We start from the raw sequence: 25,358 nt of genomic DNA on the forward strand, positions 1-25,358 counted from the left end.
GATAATAACTACATTTTAAAGTGCCAGCATGCATAAAAATACCTCCAGACTGACAAATAATTAGATAAGTGTAAAGACACTGAAAATCACATAAAATCGTCACATAGTCACTTAATAGTAGGCGTACTAGTAGCCCATGTTCTTTTATTTACTTATGTGGGAAGTAGCCTAATCTGCATCACATCACACATTTTAGCATCAACTTTGACAACCTACACCCGAAGCATTAAAGGTATGATAATAATAATAACAATAATAATAATACGTCTGTGTTATTCATTCTATTAGTTTTTTTTTCATCTACCCTACCACAGCAAACATTTTCTCATGTCACAAAGCCTGGCTGCCTGTGGGACAGATCTCACAAAGACTGGAGGTGCTCATTGGCAAATTCGCTTTCAGCTAGAAATAATCTTTTATGCGGGTAAACAGACGAACATGTCACTCTTCAATTACTTTAAAACTATGTCTATCAAGAGTGTGACTTGAACAACCTCTTTGAAAACGACAGCGCTCTCAATTAGTGTGACGCAAGAGTTAGGTAAGTTTGTCCGTGCTGGCTTCCCATCCGGTGTCCAAGTCTGGCGGCTTTGTTCATTGACAAAAGTCAGGGATACTCAAAGACAGACGTCTGATATTACTCTAAACGTGGATAACAGTGGCGACGTGTGCACAACGGGAAACGTTTGTGAGTAGAGTATTATTTGCATTTAAACTTAAACGTAGGCTGGCGGTGATAGGAATTTTGCAAGGCTGCTCTTGGAAGCGACCGAGGTACGTATTGCGATATTGAATTCGTTGAAAAGTTCTGGTGGCAGGTACATTTTGTGTAAACTTTCTATGCATGACGTTCATGTTGTTTTCATCAAGTGGACTGGATAACTGCAGCATATTTATATAATGAGACAAATGGGAATGCAGGAAATTGCCACCACTATGGATCCATGTCTGGAACGCGGAACTAGTCAATGTAGCAGATCATCTCGGCAAACAAACAGCGTTTATTAGTCATCGCTGAGTCAACATTTTATCTGTCCTGGGCAGTAATGTTTTTTAGTGGACAATGATTAATTTAGAAAGGGAAAGTATGTTGCAATAAATGCACACTGATACATAGGTGTTTTACACTTGATTGTGAACGTACATGCATGTAAGTTAGGTAATTATGCAACATTAAGCACTAACCTGCATTAACCATAACTTTAGAATACAATAACTGTGACAATGATTATGTTTAATTGTTAGGAGTGATGAAGAAGCTTTAATTGGGTTATTGTAACAAACAGTATTGCTACTTTTATTGCCTTGACATTCTTCTGTCGGGCTTTTAAAAACCACCTGTCACATCAACAGTCACCGAACACCACACCGTAAAATCATGTCGAGTTGCTTTGATGTGTGTATATACCCCAGGGGATTGGTTTGAGTACGGCTTTAAAAAGGTTTCGTATACCATATCTTTTCCTCGGTTAAAAAAGGCAGCCTCCGCTCGTTTTTCTTTTTGTAAATGTAATCCTGTCCTTTTTCTACCCACTCACTCCAGCCCTCCATTCCCCGGAGCTAGTTGTCGGCTGTGGGTGCAATGAGGATCTGAATGCTGCCTGCTAGGACGGCCATGGCTGAGCTGGAGATTGATCAGTCTAACCTGCCTCGGGTCCGGGAGGGTAAGTTATACCCACAGCTGTCTTACTCACCTTTTCAGGAAGGCTAATGTTATTGTGTGGCCTGAGGTTTACTCCAGTGCATGCTCAGCAGGTTTTGTTTTTATGTGAGATTGCAGAGAGAACGTTGTGAGTTTGCATTACAAATGTGCCCATCCCGAGAGGCTACTGTTTGCTTCTGATGTATTGTGAGTTTGTCACTGTGTAACTATATGAAGAGTTTGTCACTGTGCAACTATATGAAGAGTTTTCCACTGTGCAACTATATGAAGAGTTTGCCACTGCTTGAGTGATTGTTTGCGTCTCTTTTTCAGCAGTACTTGAGATTACTTCTTGGTGTAGGATGTGAGATGGCTTGTTTTGTTTGGAAAATGCCTACAAGAATCCTGAGTAGACACGTGCATGCATGCATGCAGGGCGGGTTGGTGGTGGCTCTGATCTCCCCTGGATCTCTCTGTTGCTCTGGCTCTCATTGCATGCACTGTAGTCTGGATGCCTGCGATAAGAGCTTAGGTTCTTGATTGCCATTCCAGATGCCTTCCATCTGATCACTATGAGGAAGGGAGATCACTCACCAGATGAATGTTCTGGAATTTTGTCTTTTAAGAAGAACAGGACAGCCCTTATCGCCTAAGACTGTACTCCTCGTCACTGGAAGAAATGTCATGCTTTATACTGGAGGCTGTTGGCCTTTCCGAGTGGATTGGCAGGCCTTTTGTGGCGTGACTGTGTAATAGCTTTAAGCTGCAGTGTGTGACTAAACCTTACTTTTGTGACTGTGTGTTATTCTTGTGACTGTGTTATTCTTGTGACTGTGACAGTAATCTGTTGCCTGTATGTGGAGATGTTGTGTGATGGGATTGAGGGCACAGCGCTTGACTCTGCATTTTTCTCGTGGGGAGGTCAATAATGGCAGGGGGGGGGGTCCCTTTCTGACCCCCTTTCCCAGCACAATGAGCTCATTGTGTGCGAGTTTCATTTTTACGCCTAAACAAGCAGCGGTAAGCCAAACAAAGCCACCATTGGATACCAATGAGCCAGCGTCTGCATGCCCTCCAATAGAATTGGTGGACATACAGTAGGCCTACCGAGAAACCCCCTCATCCCCATTCCCGACCTTAGCCCCTCTTTTTCCACAGAAGGTATTTTAATTAAATGGCTTAGCCCCTGAATATGGCTGCTCCCTTAAGTTCAAGGGAAGACTGATTGTTTATGTAATCTCTCTCTGGTTATTTGTGCATGGAAGCATAGACTTCCGTTCCCACATGTCTCTGTTTCTGTCATTCCCTCACCCTCTCTCTTTCTCTTTCACCCACTCACTCTCATTGAGCTGGTCCTGCTTCTCAAGACCCAAGCCAAGTCAACTTTCTTTGTTTTCGGTCCCACCTTATCAGTTCCTGTGTGTTTTGTCTTTTTCACGGACGGCTCTCCTGATACAGACTGACAGACTCCAGCCCCTTCCCCTCACCTCACCCCCCCCATTTCCCTCTCCGTGTCCTCCCCCGGTCGCCCACCATGCCCTCTCCGCCCTTGCTCCATCATCCCCACGCTGACACCACTGACCTAGTGAAGGGGCTCTCACCAGGCCAGACAGATAAGTACACCAGGACCCCGGAGCTGAGCTGAGCTTCTCGGGCTCTGCTCTAAGAGGAGATGGATGGAGCAGCTGTGCCTGGACAGGGGGAGACAGGGGGAGACGTGGCTGGGTGACTGATAGATGGGGCAGAGTGGAGCCTAACCCTATAAATAGGGACCCTGTTTTCTTTTTGAGTTTCTCCTTGCCCAACACCCACTCACTCTTCCTGAGTCTGGTGGATGATTGGTTATTTTGTCTCTTGTCCAAGTGTCCAGATTCTCTCCCTCACCCTCTCTCTCTCGTTTTTTCCCTTTTTCTCTCTCTCTTTCTTTCTTTTGTTTGTTTGTGTGCTCTATGTGCATCTTTACTTTTTGAGTCTCTCTGTTCTGTTCTTTCAATCATTCTTTTGTTCTTTCTTTCTTTCTCTCTCTCTTTCTCTCTCTATCTGTCTTTCTGTAGCAGAGAGTAAGGGCTGTGTTCAGTGCTCGGCAGAGGAAATTATGGAAAGGGAAGTGTATTGTTTGTTTTTTCTTGTCATGCTGGTCAAGGCCATGTGCTCATGACTCCAGCATGTTTTCCTCTGGTCTGGCCCAATAGTAGGAATGCAGGCCATTCATCTCCTCCTGTCAGCTTCCACCTCCAGCCTTCATCCCCAGCCCATTTACCCAGCACAACTAGGACCTCATTACAACGTCACATTCATGCCTGAGCTCATGACTGTTGGACATGGCCATCCAGTGTCAGCTGAACTCATTTATGGGAAAATTACCACTTAAAAGTTGGATGCACTCCAATCCCAGTGCCGTTTATACTATAATTTCACCTTCAGAAAAAAGCACCTCAGAGCAGTGCCTCGAGGCCCTCCTAAAGCCTTTTGTTCTGTGCTGACATTACCACCTGCGTGTTGGCCGACGGCTTCTGGCTCAGAGCAGCTGAACCTGTAGGACTCCTTTCAGCCCAGGCACTCCCCAGCTGCTGAAACTCGATCAGAGTTGTTCTTTTTTTTCTCTCTCTCTCTCATACTGCTGGCCCACGGGAAGGGACAATAAAAGGCAGTTTACCTGCCTCGCATGTACGACCCCTGAGCTCCTTCTTGCTGAGGTTAGCCACGGCTAAAACTCTCCTCCTCATCTGCTGCTCAATCTGCCCAGCCAGATAACACCTAATCCCACCTGGGGCTCGCAGGCCCAACGGCAGCAGGAACAATAGCAGCAGGTGGCTGATCCAGTTAAGGGCTCAGCCAGAGCAAATGGGATTTCTAGAGTGAGACCAGTGCTCCCTAGAGCCGCATGCCTTTACCCAAATGCCTGCTGTGCACTAGCATGTCTGGTGGAGCGTAGCGAGGTTTAGCTGTGACCCTTAACCTGTTGAGACACAATGATTTGCATGTAAACAAACAAGGCTGACCTTGAAACATTAGCATGTCAGATGTGTGAGGATGCCTGCAGGTGACTCATCTCTATACATTTCATGTTTCTAAAACACCAGGTCTCTAGATCGTTTGGAACCCACTTTAAAGCTAATATTGCATGTCAATATTTCAGTGGCAGTAGACAGGACCGTAAGACTCATAAGGCACAGCGTGTAGTGCTTCCAGAGCCAAGGACCCTACACTGCTGCCATCATCTTTTAGGATAGCAGATCCTCCCTTCCCTGTTTACAGACACAAAGACAAAGAGTCCAGCACATCTTCAGTGCCAGAGCACTGCTTTGGCTGCACGCGGGTAAACACTGCTGTAACAGGGGCGCCGTTGGCCATCAGTAGGGCAGGTACGGAAAGGGAAGGAGTGTGTGTGTGTGTGTGTGTGAGAGAGAGCGCGAGAACCCTTTCTTTGTCTTTGAGGGGACTGTGAACACAAAGGGGCCTTTTTGTGAACCTCCAGGGACAGGACTGTTATGACGTCCCCTAACTGAAGATGGCTTCTGTTTAGCTTGGGACCTGGGCGTGACGGGTTTGTGTCTGTTTGGAGAGCATTGTACTAGGAACTTGGGACACCGTAGTCGAGGCTTATGTTAACGTGTTGCTTTTTTGTGGGTAAATGAGGATGGCTGCATTCAAACATAAACATTTGTGTGAACCTTTAACCTCTATCATGAAAAATCAATGCTGGGAAGTGAGCGATATGTAAACAGTCTCCCCCTGGTAGTAGGAGGACTTTACTGCAGAGTGATGTGTAACCACAAATAGTCATCGTTTCACAGAAACACTCTGAGTCGGTAGTGACACGTGCTGATGAGAAGGGACTCTACCGAGCATTTGTTTTGGCTAGCAAAGTACTGTAGCTAGTTGCCACATGAGTCAGATTGTCTTCCGGGGTCAGATCAGGCCTTAGGAGGAAGGAGGTGAGGGACTGTCGGCAGGGTTGTGTGTTGGTCACATGTATCAGCAGTGTGTCAAAAGGAGCCACGTCAGCCACATACTGTACGTATACACACACACACACACAGATGTTTTTTCCATGCCTCGCCTTACCAAGCCAAGCCAAGCCACTTTTTTTTCTTTTGTGTGTGTTCTTGGCTTTCGTACAAACTTTCAATTGGAAAGACAAACTGGCTACTGAGCAGATCATAAAACAATACTGTTGAAGAGAATTGGGAGAAGGATGTTTCCCCTGCAGGGTCTCCCTCACACTTCCATGGAGCTCCAGAACAAGACCTCTGCTGCTCTGCTCTCAGCTCGCGCTCGCTGCACATCTGGAAGCAATTTACCATGCTGCTCGTGTGTGTGTGTGTGTGTGTGTGTGTGTCTGTGTGTGTGTAAGAGGGGCAAAGAAGAAATAGTGGGGGTGGGAGAAGAAGAAAGAAAAGTGTGTGTGTTAGAGAGATATGTTTCTGTGAGGAAAAAGAGAGGTTGTGTGTGTGACGCAGAGTATGTGCATGTAAGATATGGAAAGAGGGAGAGTGTCTGTGTGTGTGTATCTGTGAGAGAGAGAGAGAGAGAGAGAGAGAGTGTGTGTGAGCCTGTGAGTGAGAGATTTGGCTGGATTAATGAGTGTTCAGACTTCCGGGGGGGGTTGCCGTGTGAAACCAAATACGGGATCTTGCCTAAAGCAGCAGGTGTGCATGGCACATAGATTAGGCTTCTCTCCCTCTCTCCCTCCCTCCCTCCCTCTCTCTTTCCCTCTACTCCTGTTCATCCCTTTCTCTCCCATGCAGTGCTCCTGGACGGGGGCTGAGGCTGAGGCTGAGGCTGAGGCTGAGGCTGAGGCTGAGGCTGAGGCTGAGGCTGAGGGTGAGGGTGAGGGTGAGGGGCGCACAGATGGAGTAAGTAGCAGCCGGCAGTGATTGAATTTTCTGGTGGGTCAAAAGAGCGTCTCCCTGAAGACTTGCTGAGGAAGAGGGCCTCACACACTCACACAGACACACTCACACAGACACACTCACACACACACACTCACACACACACTCACACAGACACACTCACACAGACACACTCACACAGACACACTCACACAGACACACACACAGACTCCAAAGATAGACATGACCTCAGCCCAACTGCAGTCTCCTTCTGCTTCTGAACCATCCTGCCTTATGCCCTGTGGCCTTCTTACTGTGAGACACACACACACACACACACACACACACACACACACACACACACACACACACACACACACACACACACACTAGCACAAAACAAATTCCGCAGGACCTGTTGCCACTGCCCCCATAAGGCCCAGTCGGGGCCTCTAACTACTGCAGAATATAGCCTGTGGTGTGCAGCAGTGGCGGGAGCGGCCCTGTGGATTGGGGCCCAGGCCCTGTTTTACTGGCCCTGGTGGGGCGCTGTGGCTGACCGCAGAGCTCGTGAACCCCGTCTGGGGTGCAGTCTGTAGTTTGGAGCAGAGGCCGGCCGTTAGGCGCTCTCTCCTCGGTGACGCCTCGCACTCCCCGACACCGGGCGGAGCGGCGCAAGAGGAGACGGATCAGAATAGTGGTGTGTGTTTTAAAGCTCCTGTTCTGCTAGGGGGAAGGGTGGTGCAAAGAGTGCCGGTTGTCCGTTTTGTAGATGACATTTTTAAGTTGATGAAATGTTGCATATGAAGAACTTGAACTCGCACGAGTAGAAAGGGGCATTTATTCTGAGAAATCGAAGCTTTACTTTTCACTGTAGGCAAAGGGAATTCACTGACAACAATATGCACCCATGCAAACACACCCATGCAAACGCACCCATGCAAACACATGCTCGACCGACAGTAAATCAGTCAAAGCTGACCTCAAAGTCTGCACATCATATTATTGTGTGCCATTCTGTCCAGCAATGTTTTTACCCAGAATGCCTTACACCAGACAGAAGACCTAAAAAAAAGATCAGCTTGTAAATATAAAAACCTCCATAAAAGCAAAGCACACTGGCATTCAGACTGTTGCATGGCAGCCAGTTGTGTGTGCTTGCCCTCATTCTCTGTGAAACCACTGTCTGTTGTTATGGGAACACGGATTGGTTGCTGTATTTACTGTTCCAACATGGCCATCTAGCTTGGAGCCACTGTTTGACCCAGCAGCTTGTCTTGAATCTTGCGCTCTTACAGTTCTCACCCAGTTATTACTTTGTTCCCTGGAAGTCTGGCAGGAACAGCATCAGCAGTCTGTGTAGTTCCATATGGACTGAGACGGACCCGCATACATTCCTTCCACCCCACACTTAAGTTCCAGAGAGGCAGCGGCGATGACCGACGCCAAAGAGAACTCGGGCTCCTGGAAAGTCGTCGTAGTTCAGCTTGCAGGGAGGCCAGCTGTATGGGCTCCTGAGGACTGGCAGTGTTCAGCCAGCAGTGTGATCAGTATGAAATCACTTTCACACAGGGTCACTAGAGGACATTCTCTAGATTGGGACCGTTTTCTCTGTTGTTAAATGTTACTACTGTGACCGGGTGCAGCTGCTTCGGAAGCGGGGCTAATGCGTGAGCTAGCATGCAGATACTCACAAAGGGTGGGAGCACAAACTGCAGAAATGGTCATACAGTCCATGTAGAGATTAAGGCCTGTGCCAATCACACTCAATCAAATGGCTCTAAAACATTTATTCCGATCAATCAAATCAGTACCAGCAGCACACATACCACAGCTGTGAGCAGTGTAGCAAGTACCATTAACTGTACAGACTATGCCTAAACAGTATTTCAAACAGTCGTGCATCAGATCAAGAAAAGCTCGATGTGTTTATCGTCTTGCAGCCATTGCACAACCACAAGACTTGTAAAGCAGTGCTATTTTGCAAGCTTTGCACTTTTCCAAAAGGGGGAAAAAGAGGGGGGTCTGCCAAACAATATCAGCTGCCCCACTCACTCACTCACTCATCTTCTCCAAGCGTTCCGCTCTCTTAAGTTTTCTCAAAGCCGGTGGTTCGCCCACGCTTTTGATTTATTTGTTTATTTCGCCCCCTGTGAGGTTCACTGCCAATGCCGTCAGTCTGTTTTTAATTGTCTGGGTGAGTCATTAAGGCCACTGTGTATTTACAGGAAAACATTAACTCATTAGATCACCGCAGCACTCAGGGCAACGTTTAGTAATTCCCCCTGCACACACCCCCCCCCCCCCCCACACACACACACACACGTGCAGAACGCTTTGATCCAGAAGAGCTGTGTCAATCAGCAGTTTATGGATGCAGTGTTTTGCTGAGGAACGCCTGATCTGTGGTGATGTGTCATGCACTCATATCTACTGTGTTTGCCGCTGAGAGACCACAGATGTGGCTCCAAGTTAACCACACAGAGCACAGCACAGCCCTCTCTATCTCTCTCTCTCTCACACACACTCACACACGTTCACTCTTGTGCAGGCAGGTTGTGGCGTGGGGTGCCGCACAGAGATGCTCTGTCATCTCTCAACCCCCTGCTGAGGCATGAATGGGAGAGGGAGAGAGTGAGGGACAGAGAACAAGAGGGAACAAGAGAGAGAGAAAGAGAGAGACTCTGCGAGATCAGCAGTTTCCACTCTGCTCTTTGATCTGTGGTCCGACGCTGAACGCTGGGGTTTCTGCTTTGGGTTTTGAATCAGGGTAGTTGTTGTTGCTCGGCCTCATTTCCATCATGTTTTGCCTTCGTTCCTCTCTTACTCACCTCTGTCTCTCTTAACAGTGTGCCAGGGATTCGCTGTTCTAGAAGATGGGGCATTGGCACATAATCTTCAAGAACAGGAGAGTAAGTTCTTACTTTAAGCTGTGCAGGACATGACTGAACTCTGCACCTTTGCTTTTTTTTATGACTTTCTTTGATATTTACCTATGATTAACGTGTGTGTGTGTGTGTGTGTGTGTGTGTGTGTGTGTGTGTGTGTGTGTGTGTGTGTGTTCCTCATGAAGTTGAGCAGTATTACACTTCCAACGTGCAGAAGAACCAGCTGGTGCAGAGGGATATCCGTATCGCCCGAAGGCTGCAAGATGAGGAGAGGGACCGGCTGCAGAACCTGTCTCGCCAGCGGTGAGGGGACTGTCACCAGCCTGTGACTGGACGTATCAGTGATTGATTGGTCTACACAATGAGTCCTCCTCCAGTTCCTCTACACTCCATTAATCAGGCAGCCCAATCCAAAGTCAGATGATTATTTGCATATTTAGATGTTTTTTTTCTATTAATTTAGTCTAAAGTTTGAGGACTTTTTCTATTCAATCCTAGCCCACACATGTGCTCTTAATCAACCTCTCCAGCTGTGAACATCAAAGACCCGAATGCATCTACCTATTCAAAAAAGGCCCTGTAAACACGCGTAGGCCGACTAAGCAAATTCACCCTGTCCTGATCAAGAACGTCTCGGCAATATAAAATCTCTTCTCAAAAGCTAAAATGAGTCATTGTAAATAGTGTTTGTAGTGATGATGTATTCCAATCCTAATTGTTCTTATGAAGTGTTGTCTATCTGGGTCCAAGCTGATTCATGTCTCTCTGTGTGCACAGGGAGGAGCAGGACTCTGAGTACGCACGCTTAGTCCAGGAGGAGCTGCAGAGGGGTGCCGAGGAGGCCTGCCGGAGGGAGGTGGAGGACCAGGTACAGAGAATCACACACACACACACGCACACACACACACACACCGACGCCAGCCTCCTGCTCTTGCTGTGGTTTTATAGAGCCTTATTGAACACAGATGAGTTTTCAGGTCTCTTAGCACAGTAACCGTTTGGACCACTTTACCCCGTCATGCTATGTGAAGATCTACAGCGTGGAGATTTATGGGGTTCAGCCGAAGAACCAGTCCAGTCTGATTTACTCCCTCAGCTAGAATACACTGCACCCCCCCCAAACCCTCCACAAGCTTCTGAGCATCACGAAAGGTCAGAAAGCCAAAAAGGACATCGTCAGAGCAATTGCTTTAAATGGCACGTCGGACAAATACAGCAGTAATTGACTCCAGATACCTGCTATGACATCCCACCATAAACAACCCCTTTGCCCCTCTCCCACTGTCACCTTGACTGGGCTAACCTTAGCACACAGGAGGGTCGGTGAAGGCGTGGGCTGTGCCATCTATTTAAGACAACACACCGGTAGCCGTTTTCTCCAGCAATCCTGTGTGCAAACACTGCTGGCAGTCAGAGTACACAGACTACAGTGACTCTCAGTGTAGTGGGATTGGCAGTGCAAACTTCCCTTGTATGCTTAAGACAACAGCACTGACCCTTCCAACCACAAGAGAGGCCCATGTGTTTGCCCTGCGGCCGTCTGCGCCCTGCGCCGCATCTGCTGCCAATACAGAAGGCTGGCTGCCCATGTGTACAGTTTCAAATGAGAAAGTTACGGGATATCCTATTTTAACACGCAGGAGATGGCAGACCTGGTCTTTGCTAAGCGAAACCTGCTGCTTGCTGTCTTTGTTTATGCTTGCTGTCTTTGTCTTCTCTCCCCGTGTGTAAATGCTACCGCTCTGGCGGCAGGCCTGAAGAGTCCTTGTGAAAGGACGGTTTGAAAGCAGGGCTGGCACGAGGAGCGTTTCCATAGCGACCAGTAGGAGGTCATTTTGGGAAGTGTTTCTGAGATGGGTGCGGTGTTTGCTCTCGTGCCAGAACTGGGAGGCGTTGGGCAAGGCAGAGCACCGCACAGCCATTTCTCATCTGTCAGACCATGTGGACCTCATGTAGATGTTTTAGATTTGACTTGTTTTTGTTTTGATTTACACAAACGTTTTTTTTCTTTTCTTCAGTATCTTGCTACGTTCAGTGAGCTACAGCAATATTTTGCAGTGGACCTGCAAGTCACACAGGAGAACATGCATGGTGTTTTCTCTAAAAAAGCGTGTCTGGGTTTTTCGTAATCGTTTTATGCTTGTGCAGACAAGCTCTTTGTGGTGGTGGAGAACAAGGGCTGAGGGTTTGCCTGTTTTGAAGAGACCACAAGTCTGAGCATAAACTGCTCTTTAATGCCTCTTAATGACCTGACTATTGATGTGCGGGTTTGGCAGATTCAGACATTTAATTACCACACCCTTACCTTGTGAAGCAGAGCGGTAAATAAACCTGCAGGGCCATCATTTCTCCACACTAAGTCCTCTTGCCACCTGATGATGACAGATCGTTGTGTTTTTCCGCTCACACTGAGGGAAGTGTAGCATCCTCGCAGTACCCACTGCACCAGTGCCTGTGTGATAAGTGGCTGTTTACCGTTTGGGTTATAAATATTTACTCCCCTGCCGTGCACTTTTAATTAATCCCCAAAAGCCACCTGGGCTGTGGCATCTAAATATCATCACCCCTGCGACGCTTCACAGCCAAGTTGCCATTTCAAGCTGATAATTGTGTGCTGAGGCAGACAGGCTAGCAGCTCATTGCCATTTCAGCAAGAAGAACAGGCACAGAGCGACAGACAGGCACAGAGCGACAGACAGACAGACAGACACAGAGCGACAGACAGACAGACACAGAGCGACAGACAGACAGGCACAGTTGCTCTCTTCCCCCACGCCTTCTCTATATACTTCATTCTTCTTTGTCTCTCTCTCCCTCCCTCCCACCAACTCACACTCTCTCTCTCTCTCTCTCTCTCTCTCTCTCTCTCTCTCTCTCTCTCTCTCTCTCTCTCTTTCTTTCTCTCTCTCTCTGTCTGGAGAGGCCACAGAAAGCTTGGGCACGTAGCTTGTTTTCCATTGACTCATTGAGCCTGTGCAAGATATAAGGCCTATCTGTAAAGATCCGTCAGGCCTATCTGTAAAGATCAGTCAGACTATGCCCCCCTGGTCAACTCACCTTTGCGTCGCTCTGCCCATCTACCCACCCCGCCTGCTATCAGCCTGCCTCAGCAGAAGGGCTGGCACCCACAGATCCATTCCCCTCAGCATGCATCAACGCTGGCACAGGGTCGAACACCACCTCCGGGAATGTTCTCTCTCTTGCATAGTGGATAACCGCTCCTGCCCAAAATCTGCTTGTCTCTACAGGTCTTAATGGTACCCATGCTGAAATTCATGGTGACTTACATTGGCCATAGACCTCAGTTAAACAAAAGACAGAGTGGTAAATAGTAATTCATTTAAATCGTTTTTAATGAAGTGGTGCATTTTTTTCATATGGAGAACTGAAACCTTTCAATTATGCCATTGCAACCTGAATTTGAGAATATGTTTATCTCTCGGAAGCCGTTTGTAAAACCACATGGATGGGAATATCCAGTATGACTGTTTGTGGTTTTATCAGGTCTGAGTGACAGTGGTTTTGTCGTAGTTGAAGGGCCTATAAGGTGTCACAGTGACCTCTGGTGGTTATGAGGTGTAATTAGACGACACTTTCAAACATTGCAGTCAGTTAGGCAAACAGATTTGTTTAGGTTTAATAGGGTATAAATTGTGGGAAGCTTGTATATGAAGAAACAAATATAGAAATGTATGCAGGTTCTTGTTGGGGCATAATAGTGGACAGTTATTGGTGCCCCTGGTAAAGATGACTAAAAAGTGTTATAAAAAAAATCACCTTTTGATAAATTAATCCAACCTTTAAATCAAGTAATTGAATACTTTGCTCAACCTCCCTTTGCCAATAAAACAGCACAGTCTTCTATAACTTATAAGGTTGGAGAATACAGAGGGAAATTGAGACCATTCCTCTTTCTAGAATCTCTCCAGGTCGTCCACGGTCCTAGGTCCTCTCTTGTGCACTCTCCTCTTTAGCTCATTCCACAGGTTTTCTATGGGGTTTAAGGTCAGGGGGTGAATTGGCCATGGCAGAAGATTGATTGTGTGCTCACTACACCAGTTTTGTGTTGATCTGGACATATGTTTTGGATCATTGTCCTGCTGGGAGACCCTGTGACGACCCCGTTGTAGTTTCTTGACAGAAGCAGCCAGATTTTGATTTCAAATGTCCTAGTATTTAATGGTCATGATGCCATGTACCCTAACGAGGTTCCCAGGGCATCACAGACCCACCACTATACTTAACAATGGGGATCAGGTTCTTATCAGTATAGTATAGCCGAACCCGAGGATTTGGTGCCAAAAAGCTCAGTTTTTTTTTTTGTTTCATCTGACCATAGAAAACAGTTCCAGTCAAACCCCCGGTAGCATTTAGCAAACTTTAGGCGCTTATGTTTGTGGTTGCATGACCTGGAAAGGCTTTCTGACACGCTTTCCAAATAATCTGTTGGCATGGAGGTGGCATCTGATGGTAGTTTTGGCCACTTAGTGGCCCCAAGATGCTACTTTTTTTCTGTAACTCTCCAACCGTGATCCTTGGAGATTTTTTTGCCTCTCTCACCATCCCCCTCACTGTGCCTAGGGGCAAAATAAACTATTCCAAGCAAGTTTGTAACAGTTCCAGTTGATTTGAACTGTTTCATTATTGCCCTAATGGTAGATATGGGCAATATCAGGCAAATAGGTATTTTTTTATAGCCGTTCCCTAACTTCTAAGGTCACACTTTTTCCTTGTTTGATTTATGTGTCCTCTTATCTTTCCCATGTTGAAGGATGAATAAGACACCTCCTCATGCACCTCCTCATGCGTCACCTCATATATACTGTTTATACCCCAGTGAATAAGGCACATCCTCATGCGTCACCTCATATATATACCCCAGTGAATAAGGCACATCCTCATATATATACCCCAGTGAATAAGGCACATCCTCATGCACCTCCTCATATATATACCCCAGTGAATAAGACACATCCTCATGCATCACCTCATATATATACCCCAGTGAATAAGACACATCCTCATGCATCACCTCATATTTATACCCCAGTGAATAAGACACATCCTCATGCGTCACCTCATATTTATACCCCAGTGAATCACAGTCATGGATTACTGCAAAAACTCAACTTAAAAAAGTACAATAGAAATGAAGAAATGCCTCAATAAAATTATGTTTGTAGGAAATTCTCAGGCGGTCAATAATTGTGAAACATGTGATTTTGTAAAAAAATAATTAGGGGGACTTTTTATTATAATTAAGTATTATTATAGTTCGGTGAATTCCCTTTTTTTACTCATCTTTACCAGGGGTGCCATTAACTGTGGAAGGGGTTGATCATCCAAAGATGCATACATATGTATACTTTATATGTTGGAGACAAATAGTTCTTTACAAAATAAAAACAATACACAGAGTAAAATAAATGTATCACAGTTATATCTTAGATGTGGTCTTTTACAAAGAGAATGCAAGGCTGGTATGCACATTGGGCAGCTGCTAACGTTAGAGGCTGATACAACTTGACATAAAACACTTAATAACGGAATTGCCCTATGAAGGTTTACAGTATGTACATAGCCTTCTACAAGTAAATGGCCTTTAGCACTGCAAAGGCTGGTGGAAATTTGGTGGAAAGACCCAGTCATCACTGTGAGACCACCCACAGACACAGACGTGTAGAGCCCAGCTACACACACACACACACACACACACACACACACACACACACACACACACACACACACGGGTTTAGCAAACGGTGCAGGTCCGAGCTGGTGGGTATGTGAACTCTGTCGCTCAAGTGTTGGTGGGTTTGAGGCGTTAGAGAGTAGCATGTGGTGACGAAGGCCTTTCACGTTGGAAATTCCCCTGGGTGACGGCACATGTGACGCAGTGAGTCTGCGCGTGGGCTTGAGCCTGGGCGTGTGAGATTCACATGCAGAGGGGTAAGAGAGTGCTCAAATGTGTGAGATTCACATGCAGAGGGGTAAGAGAGTGCTCAAATGTGTAATCTTGGTTTTGGTCTGGCTCCTGCCCCCACCCACTCCACCTACATGTGTTTGCTGACAGTAAGGGTGGGCTACTTCTAAGCATACAGACCCCCCCCCCCCAACACACACACACACACACACACAGCCACTCAAAGCACCTTACCTACTTTTCTATTCATGCTGTCTGTCCTGGCACTAACTCGTGTACAATTATACATGACCACTAAGAAGGCCAAAGCAACATGTCACTGATAAAGGGTTAAATAAAAGATATATGATTGTCTGCGTGTCTCTTTTTTTCTGTCTGATAACAGAACAGTGCCGAGACACATGTACATCTCCACACTCATGCTAATGGAAACGTGCTGGTCACGTTCCACATCTGCGGAAGCAGACGCTATCATTGGTCGACTTTGGTTCTGCTTTTCTCACAGGAAATCGCAAAGCGTATACAGGAAGAGGAAGACGTTCACGCCAGACGAAGGGGCTCCTGCCACACGAGTGTGAACCGAGGTATTTATACTCGCCCCCTATGCTTACAACAGGTCCTCTCCATTCCCTGCAAACTCTACAATGGACACAGGAGGAGGCACTCTGTATGCATTTAGCATTTAGCTTCACCTCAGGAAAGGGAGTATTGATGTGCTTCAAAACTGAAAGGTGGTTTGCTTTGCGGTGTCAGTGCTGATCAGCTTGGTGAGCTGTCACATCACTTAAAGTTTCCATCACAGGCCTAACTCAGCTTTTCTGTGCAACACACCTCCTCTCCTCTGTCTCTCCATCGAAGCAGCTGAGCTTCACCCTCAGGAAAGCTTCCCCCTTCCACAAACATTAGTCAGCAATCCTCTCTGCACTTTCTGATCCGTGGAAAACGTTTATTGTGTATTCATCAGGTCATGTGTCACATGACTATAATGTGTGACAAGCCCATCGAATGACTCAGACATGACACAGCGCGGTTTAAAAATATCACACCGTCAAGTCAAGGCGTCTTTTGATTGATTGATCATGTGAGATGACTAAAACAGTTGAGTGACTTGATAAATGCTCAAAGGTCATATTTCTTTCTATGTATGTTTCTCTGTTTGACTTCTTCCCCCTACGGTTGCTTCTCCATAGTCTGCAGTTTCGTGTGCCAATTTGGTCAGCAGTTCAACTGTCATGTAGAACCGACATCTGCCGCTCAAATCATTTCTGTTTCACTACTGCTGCCTCTGGTAAATCAAGATGTTTTGGATGCTGCCAGCACTGAAGGGGGAAAAACACGAGGGATGTGATCTTCGGTCCGCAGGCGAGCAAAACAATCTTCCAATTATTGTCTAGACAGGTCAAACTCGTTATGGCTGAGTCACAACACAGCATCAGATACCTTTAAGACCTTTAAGGCTTTCGGTGATGATGCCTTTGTGTTTCCCCGACACCCTCATGTTCTTCCCCAGTGGGGGCGAAACCTGCGTAGCAAAAAATGTCTTTGCTTTGGAAAAAAAAAATGTAAACAGTGGAGATCAAATGAGAAACCAGTGTGTCAGAAGGGTATGATCTTAGATGGGTGATTCTACCAATAGGTGTGGGTAAACTGGATACTAACTGCATTGGCTTTGGTATGTTGTGCGCTTTCTCTGGCGTTCGCTTGTATGTCTCTAACCTGCCTTATCATCTCTCTCATTCTTTCTTCAGCTTTCTGTTTGACGTTGTTGCTGTTGTTGTTGTTGCTGCTGTTGTTTGCATCCTCACTCATTATGTCAGATCTACAGCCTCATGCAGCTAAATGTAGACTAATAGCATTGAAGCATGCCTGGACTCCATGCTTATCTGTGTTCTTTACTGCTCTGATCCATGATGAGTCCATATTGCTTACTCATTGTGTACTTACATTGTGAACCTTGTGCTGTGACTTGTTTGAACCACTAATCCCAGCACCCGTCACCCCTTTACCCCCCCCCCCCCCCCGCTTTATGTTTGCATGTTTATGGCTTTGACTAAAGACGGCACAGCTGCTCCTGGCCTCTCATACTCGCCCCACCCTGGTCATGCCTGGGCACGTGAGCGAGAAAGGCCCCACCACCACTGGCGCCCTCTCCAAGGCAGCCACCCTCCCTCCTCTCCCTCCCCCTCCCCCTCCCCCTCCCCATCTCCTCCTCCCTCTGACTCGGACCAGCAGCTCGAGCGGTACCCAGGCGACAGGCCCCCGAGGCAGAGGGCCAGGCCGTCCCCGGTGGTGGGTCCTGCGGAGGCCCCGGAGGGCTATCCGTTCTCCGGCGGCTGGGCGGGCGCCCTGAGGCTGATCAAGCAGGACATGAGCGAACAGGGCTACGTCAGCTGCAGCTCCGAAGAAGAGCTGCCCGCCTCACCCCTCCGCAGGCTGGAGCGGGTGGTGCTGAGCGGGCAGCAGGGAGACGCGACGGAGCGCCACATGCCCAACCGCAGGAGCAGCTTCAGGGGAGACGGGAGGATGTGGGAAACGCAAGGGGGAGAGGCACGCAGGGGGTCGGGCTACAGCGACGAGCGAGGGTGGAGGACGGAGCCCAGAGGTCTCAGGCACTCGGCCAGCGTGCGCTACAGCTCCACGGGCGACTGCCAAGTGGCACGACCTCTGGAGCGTGTCAGCAGCTGGGCGTCGAGGGACAGCGGTGACCGGCGAGTGCACTTTCAAGACGACAGAAGGCACTACAACAGCTACCATGGCAACGGCAGTCGGGTGTGCGAAGGGAGCCGGGGTGGGTTTAGGGAAAGAGGGGATGTGGTGAGTTACTGTGGAGATCCACGACTGGCTGGCAGTGGAAGCAGGAGCAGTCAGACGTGTTCAAGTATAGATGACTATCACCAACAGCGGGTTCCACCCCTGCAAAGGAACACCTTTGCCAGGCGCTCTTACCAGGGTGACGGCAGGCAGAACCGGAGACGGTCATTCCGGGACATCCGGAATGATGACTACCACGGAAACGGAAGTTACCCGGAGGACAGGCCTAGGCATCGGGAAAACTCCTTCTCCAACTCCCGCTGCATCCCTGAGGAGAATGGACGAGAGCCAGAGGTGCCAGGCCTGAGGTGTGAGCGGGCAGCCTGGGAGCGGAGGAGCTGCCGGGGCTATGGAGGTCAGAGAGGCCACCTGAGCTCACCCAGGCATGAGGTTCCACGGGAGAACCCAGGAGCTAGGCGCTGGCACAGTGAGCGCAGAGAGGTCAGGCATGGGCCCAGCCAGCACTGGCATGGCCAGGGTGAGGATGGGTTCAGCTCAGGGGAGGTGGGCGTATTGGAGAGGAGAGCGGACGCTCACCCCACACCTTCACAGAGACCCGCTGATGCAGGTAACCCTGGCGCCTTGGCTCAACCCACATGGCCTACCCTTGGGCCTACCCTTGGGCCTACCCTTGGGCCTAACCTTGGGCCTACCTAACTACCTACCTACCTACCTACCTACCTACCGACTTCCCTGCCTGTTCTTGGTGCATCTCCAGATCTCACTCTATCTGTCCATGGCCTTTCTCTGCTCTCTCTCACTTCCTCAGAGCTGATCATGCCTTTGCTCTTAACCACATAGTCCTGATGATGGGTAGGGTGTGTGTGTGTGTGTGTGTGTGTGTGTGTGTGTGTGTGTGTGTTTGTGTTTAGTACGTAATTGTCCCAGAATGCTTTGGGTGGGGGTGTTAATGTGTAATGTGTTTAAAAAAAAAAAGATCTTGACACATTTCAAGCTTAAATTCTCCTTTTCTAGAATTGTAGGTTTCATTCTTCTTGGGACCAATCTAGACCATTTTCATAGTCCCAAGTCTGTCATCTTGCTGTTTCAATCATGTCAAATCCATGAAATCAGTGACAATTATTCGGCTCTTCTGGAGTTGACTGCTAAAGGTCATCCTTTTCTATTTTCTCTGCACCATCCTCCACAACCTCAGTTTTTCAGCTGAGATTATATCTGTTGTCGGTCCTTGGTTCTTGCGTCATGGACTCTTTGACTGGGGTGGTAGATGGATGTTTATCGAGATCTAGGGTGAGGTTGACGCATGTGAAGCACCCACAGTATTGTGCAAAAGTCTTCCAATGAAAGGTATGTTTGAATGCTTAAGGGACCTACACCTCTTTGGATGGTTAGAAGAATAGTTTGGTTCCAATTATCATATGTTTATTAATTTAACAAGCCGTACAACACATTTGAACTGGGCTTATTTTTGGACTAGAGCTCAGTTGGGCGTTAAGGCCAACATACTATCGTGAAAGTTGAAAATGGTTATTGGTGGTGGTGGTGGTGGTTATTTAAATCACTATATGACAACCTTAAATAAACCATTCCTGTCCTGAGGCTTTTCCACAGTACTGTATGTTTCTGAGAATGCCCCCTGGTCCTGCATTGGCAGCAGGAAATCAACCAACTCTAGTTCTCAAGCAGAAACCCTCTGAAGCCATACTTTTCCCCCTGTGCTGAACAAAACCGCAGTCTCCTGTCCTCCTCGATTCTTCACTGTAAAGAAATGCTCTCTTTGCGCCCGCAGGCGTGCCATCGAGGGCAAAGGGCGCCCCTCTAGCCATGGGAGCCCTGCAGCAGGTGCTGCTGGATGAGGAGTTAGCACGCCGGCTACAGGAACAGGAGGAGGAGGTCCTCGCAAGGGTAATTCTGCTCCCTCAGAGAGTCTCCTCAGGAGGTTCTGTGGGATGATATTGGGATGATATTGGGATGATATTTTTGGCTCCATGTTCTGCAGTTTAGTCATGCTTACTGTCCCATTGACCTGTTCTTTTTTCCTTTTGTTTTTTGTTCCACAGAGCCCCAGGCCATCATCCCCTCCGGGAAGGCCTTACATAGACAAGGATTTCAGGGTTGCTCAAGTGGCCCAGGACGAGGTAGGGCCTGTTTTCTGGAAGTTCAGGGCTGGCCTTTATTGGGAGAGATCACACACCCATCCTCCCCACCCCCCCCCCCCCCCTGCTCTTGGACATCCACTTACTGTGTGTGTGTGTGTGTGTGTGTGTGTGTGTGTGTGTGTGTGTGTGTGTGTGTGTGTGTGTGTGTGTGTGTGTGTGTGTGTGTGTGTGTGTGTGTGTGTGTGTGTGTGTGTGTGTGTGTGTGTGTGTGTGTGTGTGTGTGTGTGTGTGTGCCTTTTTGCAGGAAATCGCCCGTTTCATGCAGAAACAGGAAATCAAGACCAACCATGGCTTAAGTGAGGCGGATGCCCCGAGGTCGAGCTCTGACACTGGAGACTCTTGCATGGCTGACCCCTGCAACCAGAACAGCGCAAGGCAGAGACAGGTAATCCGTCCTCAGAACTCCCTGCCATAACAGGCACAGGATGTGGTGGTGCTCCCCCAAGATGGTCATGAAGGATAACTTCATGAAGGATAACTTCATGACCAGCTTGGGGGAGCACCACCACATCCTGTGCCTGTTATCGCATGCACTCCAGCAAAACCTTGACCTTATCAGCTGGATTCACATGGCAGTTTCTGAAGAAAACATTTGAAGTGAGGCTGAGAGAATAGTAGTTTAGTCTGGGACTCAGAGTTACCCAAATGCTTGAACCTAGTGTTCATACACCTATCCCTAGATACATTGAATATTAGCTGTATTAGTTTCTCAAAAGCCACGTCAACACATTGGTCATAGATATGGGAATTCTTGTGCTCTAGTGCTAATAAGAGACACACTTTTTCTAAATTGTAAGAAGAACTCCTTATTTTAGGTGTGCTTACATTTAATGCCCTATTATGTCTTGTTGGCACTGTATCACTGCTCAGAGGTCATATCGATCATTTATGAAAACTGCTGTGTTGAAAAGATATTTCTTGATTTTACCTTAAAGGTTCTTTTCAGACATATCTGATTAAACCAAACTGATTATTTTTCTTTGAACTGAGATGGACGCCAATCCTCTCTTCATGTGGGCAACTGATATTTATCAGCTGCTGTTGCCAGACAGTATAGGTCAGAGCCTTACTATGACGTAATTCCATGGAAAACAGCTGCCGGCCATTGTTTCGTTGGAAAAACAGTCAGCTTTTCAGAAAATAAATTGGTTCCGTCAACTGCCTTTTTCACAGGTGAGCAATCCCAATGAGAAGCTAAATTGCCTTTACGTAGACGAGTCAGTAGTGATATTCTGTGCCGTAGCGGAGCAACATCCTCAGTATCTTCTTCTAACGCTAAAGGCCGTGTGGTTAGTTCCATTTTGTGCGCCATTTTTAGTTTACATTTACATTTACATTTAGCCATTTAGCAGACGCTTTTGTCCAAAGCAACGTACAAGGGAGAGAACAGTCAAGCTAAGAGCAATAAAAACCTGCTGTAACAATAAATACTACTTTACATAAGAAATAGAAAAAACGACATAGAAAGAAAAAAAAGTGCAGGAATGTAACTGCTGAAGTGCAAGTTAAGCACTAGTCAAGGTGCCAGTTAGGAGGGGAGCTGCTCTCTGAAGAGTTGGGTCTTTAAAAGCTTCTTGAAGGTAGAGAGGGACGCCCCTGCTCTGGTCGTGCTAGGCAGTTCTGTGGAACTACAAATGAGAATAGTCTGGATTGCCGAGCTTGCACAGGCGGCAGTGCCAGACGGCGCTCACTAGACGAGCGCAGGGTCCTGGGTGTAACATTTGCCCTTACAAGAGCATTTAGGTAGGTGGGAGCAGAACCAGCAAGCACTCTGTAGGCAAGCATAAGTGACTTGAACTTAATGCAAGCAGCTACCGGCAGCCAGTGGAGCTCAATGAGTAGCAGGGTGACGTGCGCCCTCTTCCGTTGGTTGAACACCAGACGCGCCACCGCGTTCTGGATCATCTGTAGTGGTTTCACCACGCAAGCGGGCAGGTTGTCGCTTGTTCGTTAGTGTCAAGGAGCCTTGCTGTAGAAAACAGCTACGGCTTTAGTAACAAAAGCACTTTAATGCAGCCGTCAAAAAATGGCCAAGGGCTTAGTTGGCAGCATTTCTTTCTTTAAAAAAAAGGAAGAAAAAGAAAAGCCATCTCTGAAGACAAATGAACTGTCCTCTTCTGCAGAGGGAAAGACTGGACTCCCAAGGCCTGCCATCACCTCCAGATGACTACCCACCTGACGAACAACCACCCAGCCCAGTCGTCATGGCAGCGTGAGTTAATTGCCCTGGAGGTCTTTTCATGCTTGGGTGGTTCCTTAGTTTGTAGCTTATGTCTTATTAGCTTATTTATGTTGCCAAGACTGTAAAATGTTTCTAGGCCAGCCATAATGAAGCTGAAGCAGGAGTGTAACCCCCCCACTCCATACTGCAATTTCCCCCCCAGTCAGCAGCAACTGCCTGCCCGGAACATCGCTGAAGAGCTGGACCCCACGTTTCTGGCCAAGAGGAAAGAAAGCCTCAGACTAGGGTCGCCAGGCACTGGTAGGACTCCGAGTCATGGCTGCTAATCTGTACAGGCAGTCTACAGGGAAATTAATAGCTTCTCTTCTTACAGGGTTTCTTTTCTTTGTTTTCAGCACTTTCTTGTTGTTGTTTTTTTAAGGTGTCTGTGAACATCTGCCGCAGGCTCAGTCGAGCTGCTACACCGCGACAGTGGAGCCGGCCTTTGTACCGCCCACCAAACGGCCAAATGAAAAGCTGGGCCGAGCAAAAGCCAAAGAGAAGAAGGAAAGTGCCAAGCAGAAAGAGAACTGCAAGCAGCAATGATCCCAGGGGGTCTCATAATTGTGGACACTAATGATGCACACTCAAGTCAAGTACAGCATGTCCTGTACAGAGATCATTACACACTTCATATGAGTCACAGTGTGGACATTTCCCAATCCTGGGAAGCTATTCATCCCATGTTTATTTACATAGTCATGGAATGTGACGTTGGTTTATTAGTCAAGCATTTTCAAGTAGGCCTGGTAACTGCGTAACAGTTTTCTGACGTGGGTTTTGGCCTTTATCAGTTAGGCATGAAAAAACATGTATCTCCAGAGGCATCTGGCCACAAAAGGGAACGTTTACAGTTCTGGTAGAAAAGCACATGTAAAGTGGATATAGAGGGCATGTTACATATAGAGTTATGTTGTGCTATAGTCAACTGCCATTCTCAGGAGGTCGTCCCAGGGCATTGAATTCATCTGAGGACTGTTGCACTGCCAGTCAACTGTTCCAAAAGCTGTCCTTGTATATTTGTTTGTTGTTCATTTTTCTTAAGTTATTACAGGAAATGCCATTTACCCATGTTCATGTTGGCTGCACCCACATAGTTCTCAGATAGATATTCAAAACTACTGCTTATCTATCAAGAGGTTGTGTACAGAAAATTGTGAGCTGCAAACATTAGCCAATATCAGATTGTGTTTTTTTTATTTTTTATTTTATTATGCTTTTTGTTTACTCAGTTAAAATCTATATTTACACTAAACCAGAGCTAGTCACCAGTATAAAAAAGGATTTAATGCTGAACTGTTCATGCTGTATCCATTATTGCTAATTCTCATGGAGGGAAAGATTCATTTAGTCAAAATACACAACTGGAATTTGTTGTATTTTTGGTGTCATAAATGTGTCACACATAAATAAACACTATGGTTATGTGTATGTTGCTTCATACATGTCATTGTTTGTTATACTATATATTCATTTGGATGTGGAAATATTTCTGATCCAACTGTTGAACTACGGACCAGAGAGGCAAGTCAGAGGTTTCTTGGAGATGTATTCCAGCGAGGTCCTTCGGGGGAGTCAATTCCAGCATCCAATATGGAGGCAAGAAAATGACTAAAGTAGCATTACAGTGGTCTAGTTGAACTACCTCAGCCAAAGGGAGGATACAGTGGGGCGATGGGACAGCCTTGGAGGAGTGTTTGTAGGTGTGTTCCAGGTACAGGTGGGGAAAAGGGGTTGTTGGGGGGTGAGGGAGGAGTTGGGATGGGGAACCAGAGGGTTGCCCCAAATGATAGGAATACATGTTGTTTATTCCACACAGCTGGGGAAGGAAGGGGTTGTTCGCTAAGGTGCAAGAGAACTTTGTTCATTTCTTCTGTTAACCTGGCCCCTGGTGGTGGATTGTACTAGAGGTGGAACCAAATGGTCAGTTCCAATGGAACACAAACTTGGGTAGTTTCTATCATGTCTATCCATGTAGTGTGTTGTATTTTTTAATCAAGCTGATGCTTGATCAAACAGGGCGGCGGTTTCTGTACAAGCATTAGATTGGTTAGCCACTGCCAATTTCTGGCAGATTACTATTTCACCAAGTTCACTAGGGCATTCATTATTTGACCACTGTTGCTTGAATTGGCAGTTACTGTTTCTAACACTGCTAGTAGCATTACAGCACTAAAAATACACATCCATCTGGGCTGTTCTTCAGGCAAAGCTTGGGAATGTAGCCTTCCTCCTTGAGCTGTAATTATAACCCTACTTTTGTTTATTTAGGAATATTTAGGCCTTGCTGAAATTTTAAGAAGCAATTTGAGTACCAGACCCCAACAGCTAACCGTTTACAGATGCTTTCTGTATGGTTCCGTGTACATGGTTCAGGCAAGTAAGGAAAAATACAGCAAAACATCAGCAGTCATCAGCTTACTGGAGTAAAACATAATTAGATTTTAAGAGTAGACTAAAACTCTATGTGGATTGTTTTAGAAATTAGACAATTGTAATTGCTTGTCCAGAGCAGGCTGCCTGTGGCCAAGTGCACACCCACAGTACCAGTATCAGGTCCGGTTTGATAGAGCAGCACATGGCTTCATGCCTGATCCATCAGTCACTCTCTTCTTTCACAAGTTTCATAAGTTCATTAAGTGCATTTCGTACAGACTTGGTTGTAAAACGCCTGTGAGTCATAAAGACGTCAAAGAATTTGAAATCGTGGGGGCGGAATAGGTGGAACAAAATGCGTGCCAACCAGGGATATCCTCTGGTCCGTCTGCTCATTGCCTCAAGGCTAGTTGTAAGGAGGACAGGAGAATTCCTTGTAATAGAAGAAGCATCTGGTATGTGGAATTTGTAATTGAGGGTGTGTCAAAGCATAAATTGCTACCATAATGACCTGCTTCCAGTAAGGGAATCCCAACGTGCTG

At 47.0% G+C, this 25,358-nt stretch overlaps 1 protein-coding gene across 3 annotated transcripts; it reads left to right on the forward strand.

Moving 5' to 3' along the window:
• The first annotated feature begins 333 nt into the window (after positions 1 to 333).
• On the forward strand, positions 334 to 23,871 carry ccdc187 (coiled-coil domain containing 187). 3 transcript variants are annotated; one of them, XM_031566631.2, is made up of 13 exons: positions 334 to 541; positions 1,544 to 1,664; positions 9,327 to 9,389; positions 9,551 to 9,668; positions 10,143 to 10,233; positions 15,794 to 15,872; positions 17,345 to 18,667; positions 19,850 to 19,965; positions 20,121 to 20,198; positions 20,464 to 20,604; positions 22,343 to 22,431; positions 22,604 to 22,701; positions 22,823 to 23,871. In XM_031566631.2, exons 2-13 carry the CDS (start codon positions 1,595 to 1,597, stop codon positions 22,984 to 22,986), a joined length of 2,430 nt encoding a protein of 809 aa, XP_031422491.1. In that variant the 5' UTR covers positions 334 to 541; positions 1,544 to 1,594; the 3' UTR covers positions 22,987 to 23,871. The 3 variants fall into 3 exon arrangements, with proteins under 3 accessions (XP_031422491.1, XP_031422488.1, XP_031422489.1); XM_031566628.2 differs by lacking the exon at positions 334 to 541 and adding an exon at positions 550 to 774; XM_031566629.2 differs by lacking the exon at positions 334 to 541 and adding an exon at positions 550 to 688.
• Positions 23,872 to 25,358: the final 1,487 nt, after the last annotated feature.

The sequence above is a fragment of the Clupea harengus genome, chromosome 4, assembly GCF_900700415.2.
Source record: "Clupea harengus chromosome 4, Ch_v2.0.2, whole genome shotgun sequence".
Taxonomy (NCBI): domain Eukaryota; kingdom Metazoa; phylum Chordata; class Actinopteri; order Clupeiformes; family Clupeidae; genus Clupea; species Clupea harengus.

Excerpts from the sequence above, each read along its gene's own strand:
- ccdc187 (XM_031566631.2), top strand. The coding sequence starts at position 1,595 with ATGCTGCCTGCTAGGACGGCCATGGCTGAGCTGGAGATTGATCAGTCT. Across the intron at positions 1,665-9,326 it reads CCTGCCTCGGGTCCGGGAGG|TGTGCCAGGGATTCGCTGTT; the intron begins GTAAGTTATACC and ends CTCTCTTAACAG. Across the intron at positions 22,702-22,822 it reads ACTAGGGTCGCCAGGCACTG|GTGTCTGTGAACATCTGCCG; the intron begins GTAGGACTCCGA and ends TGTTTTTTTAAG.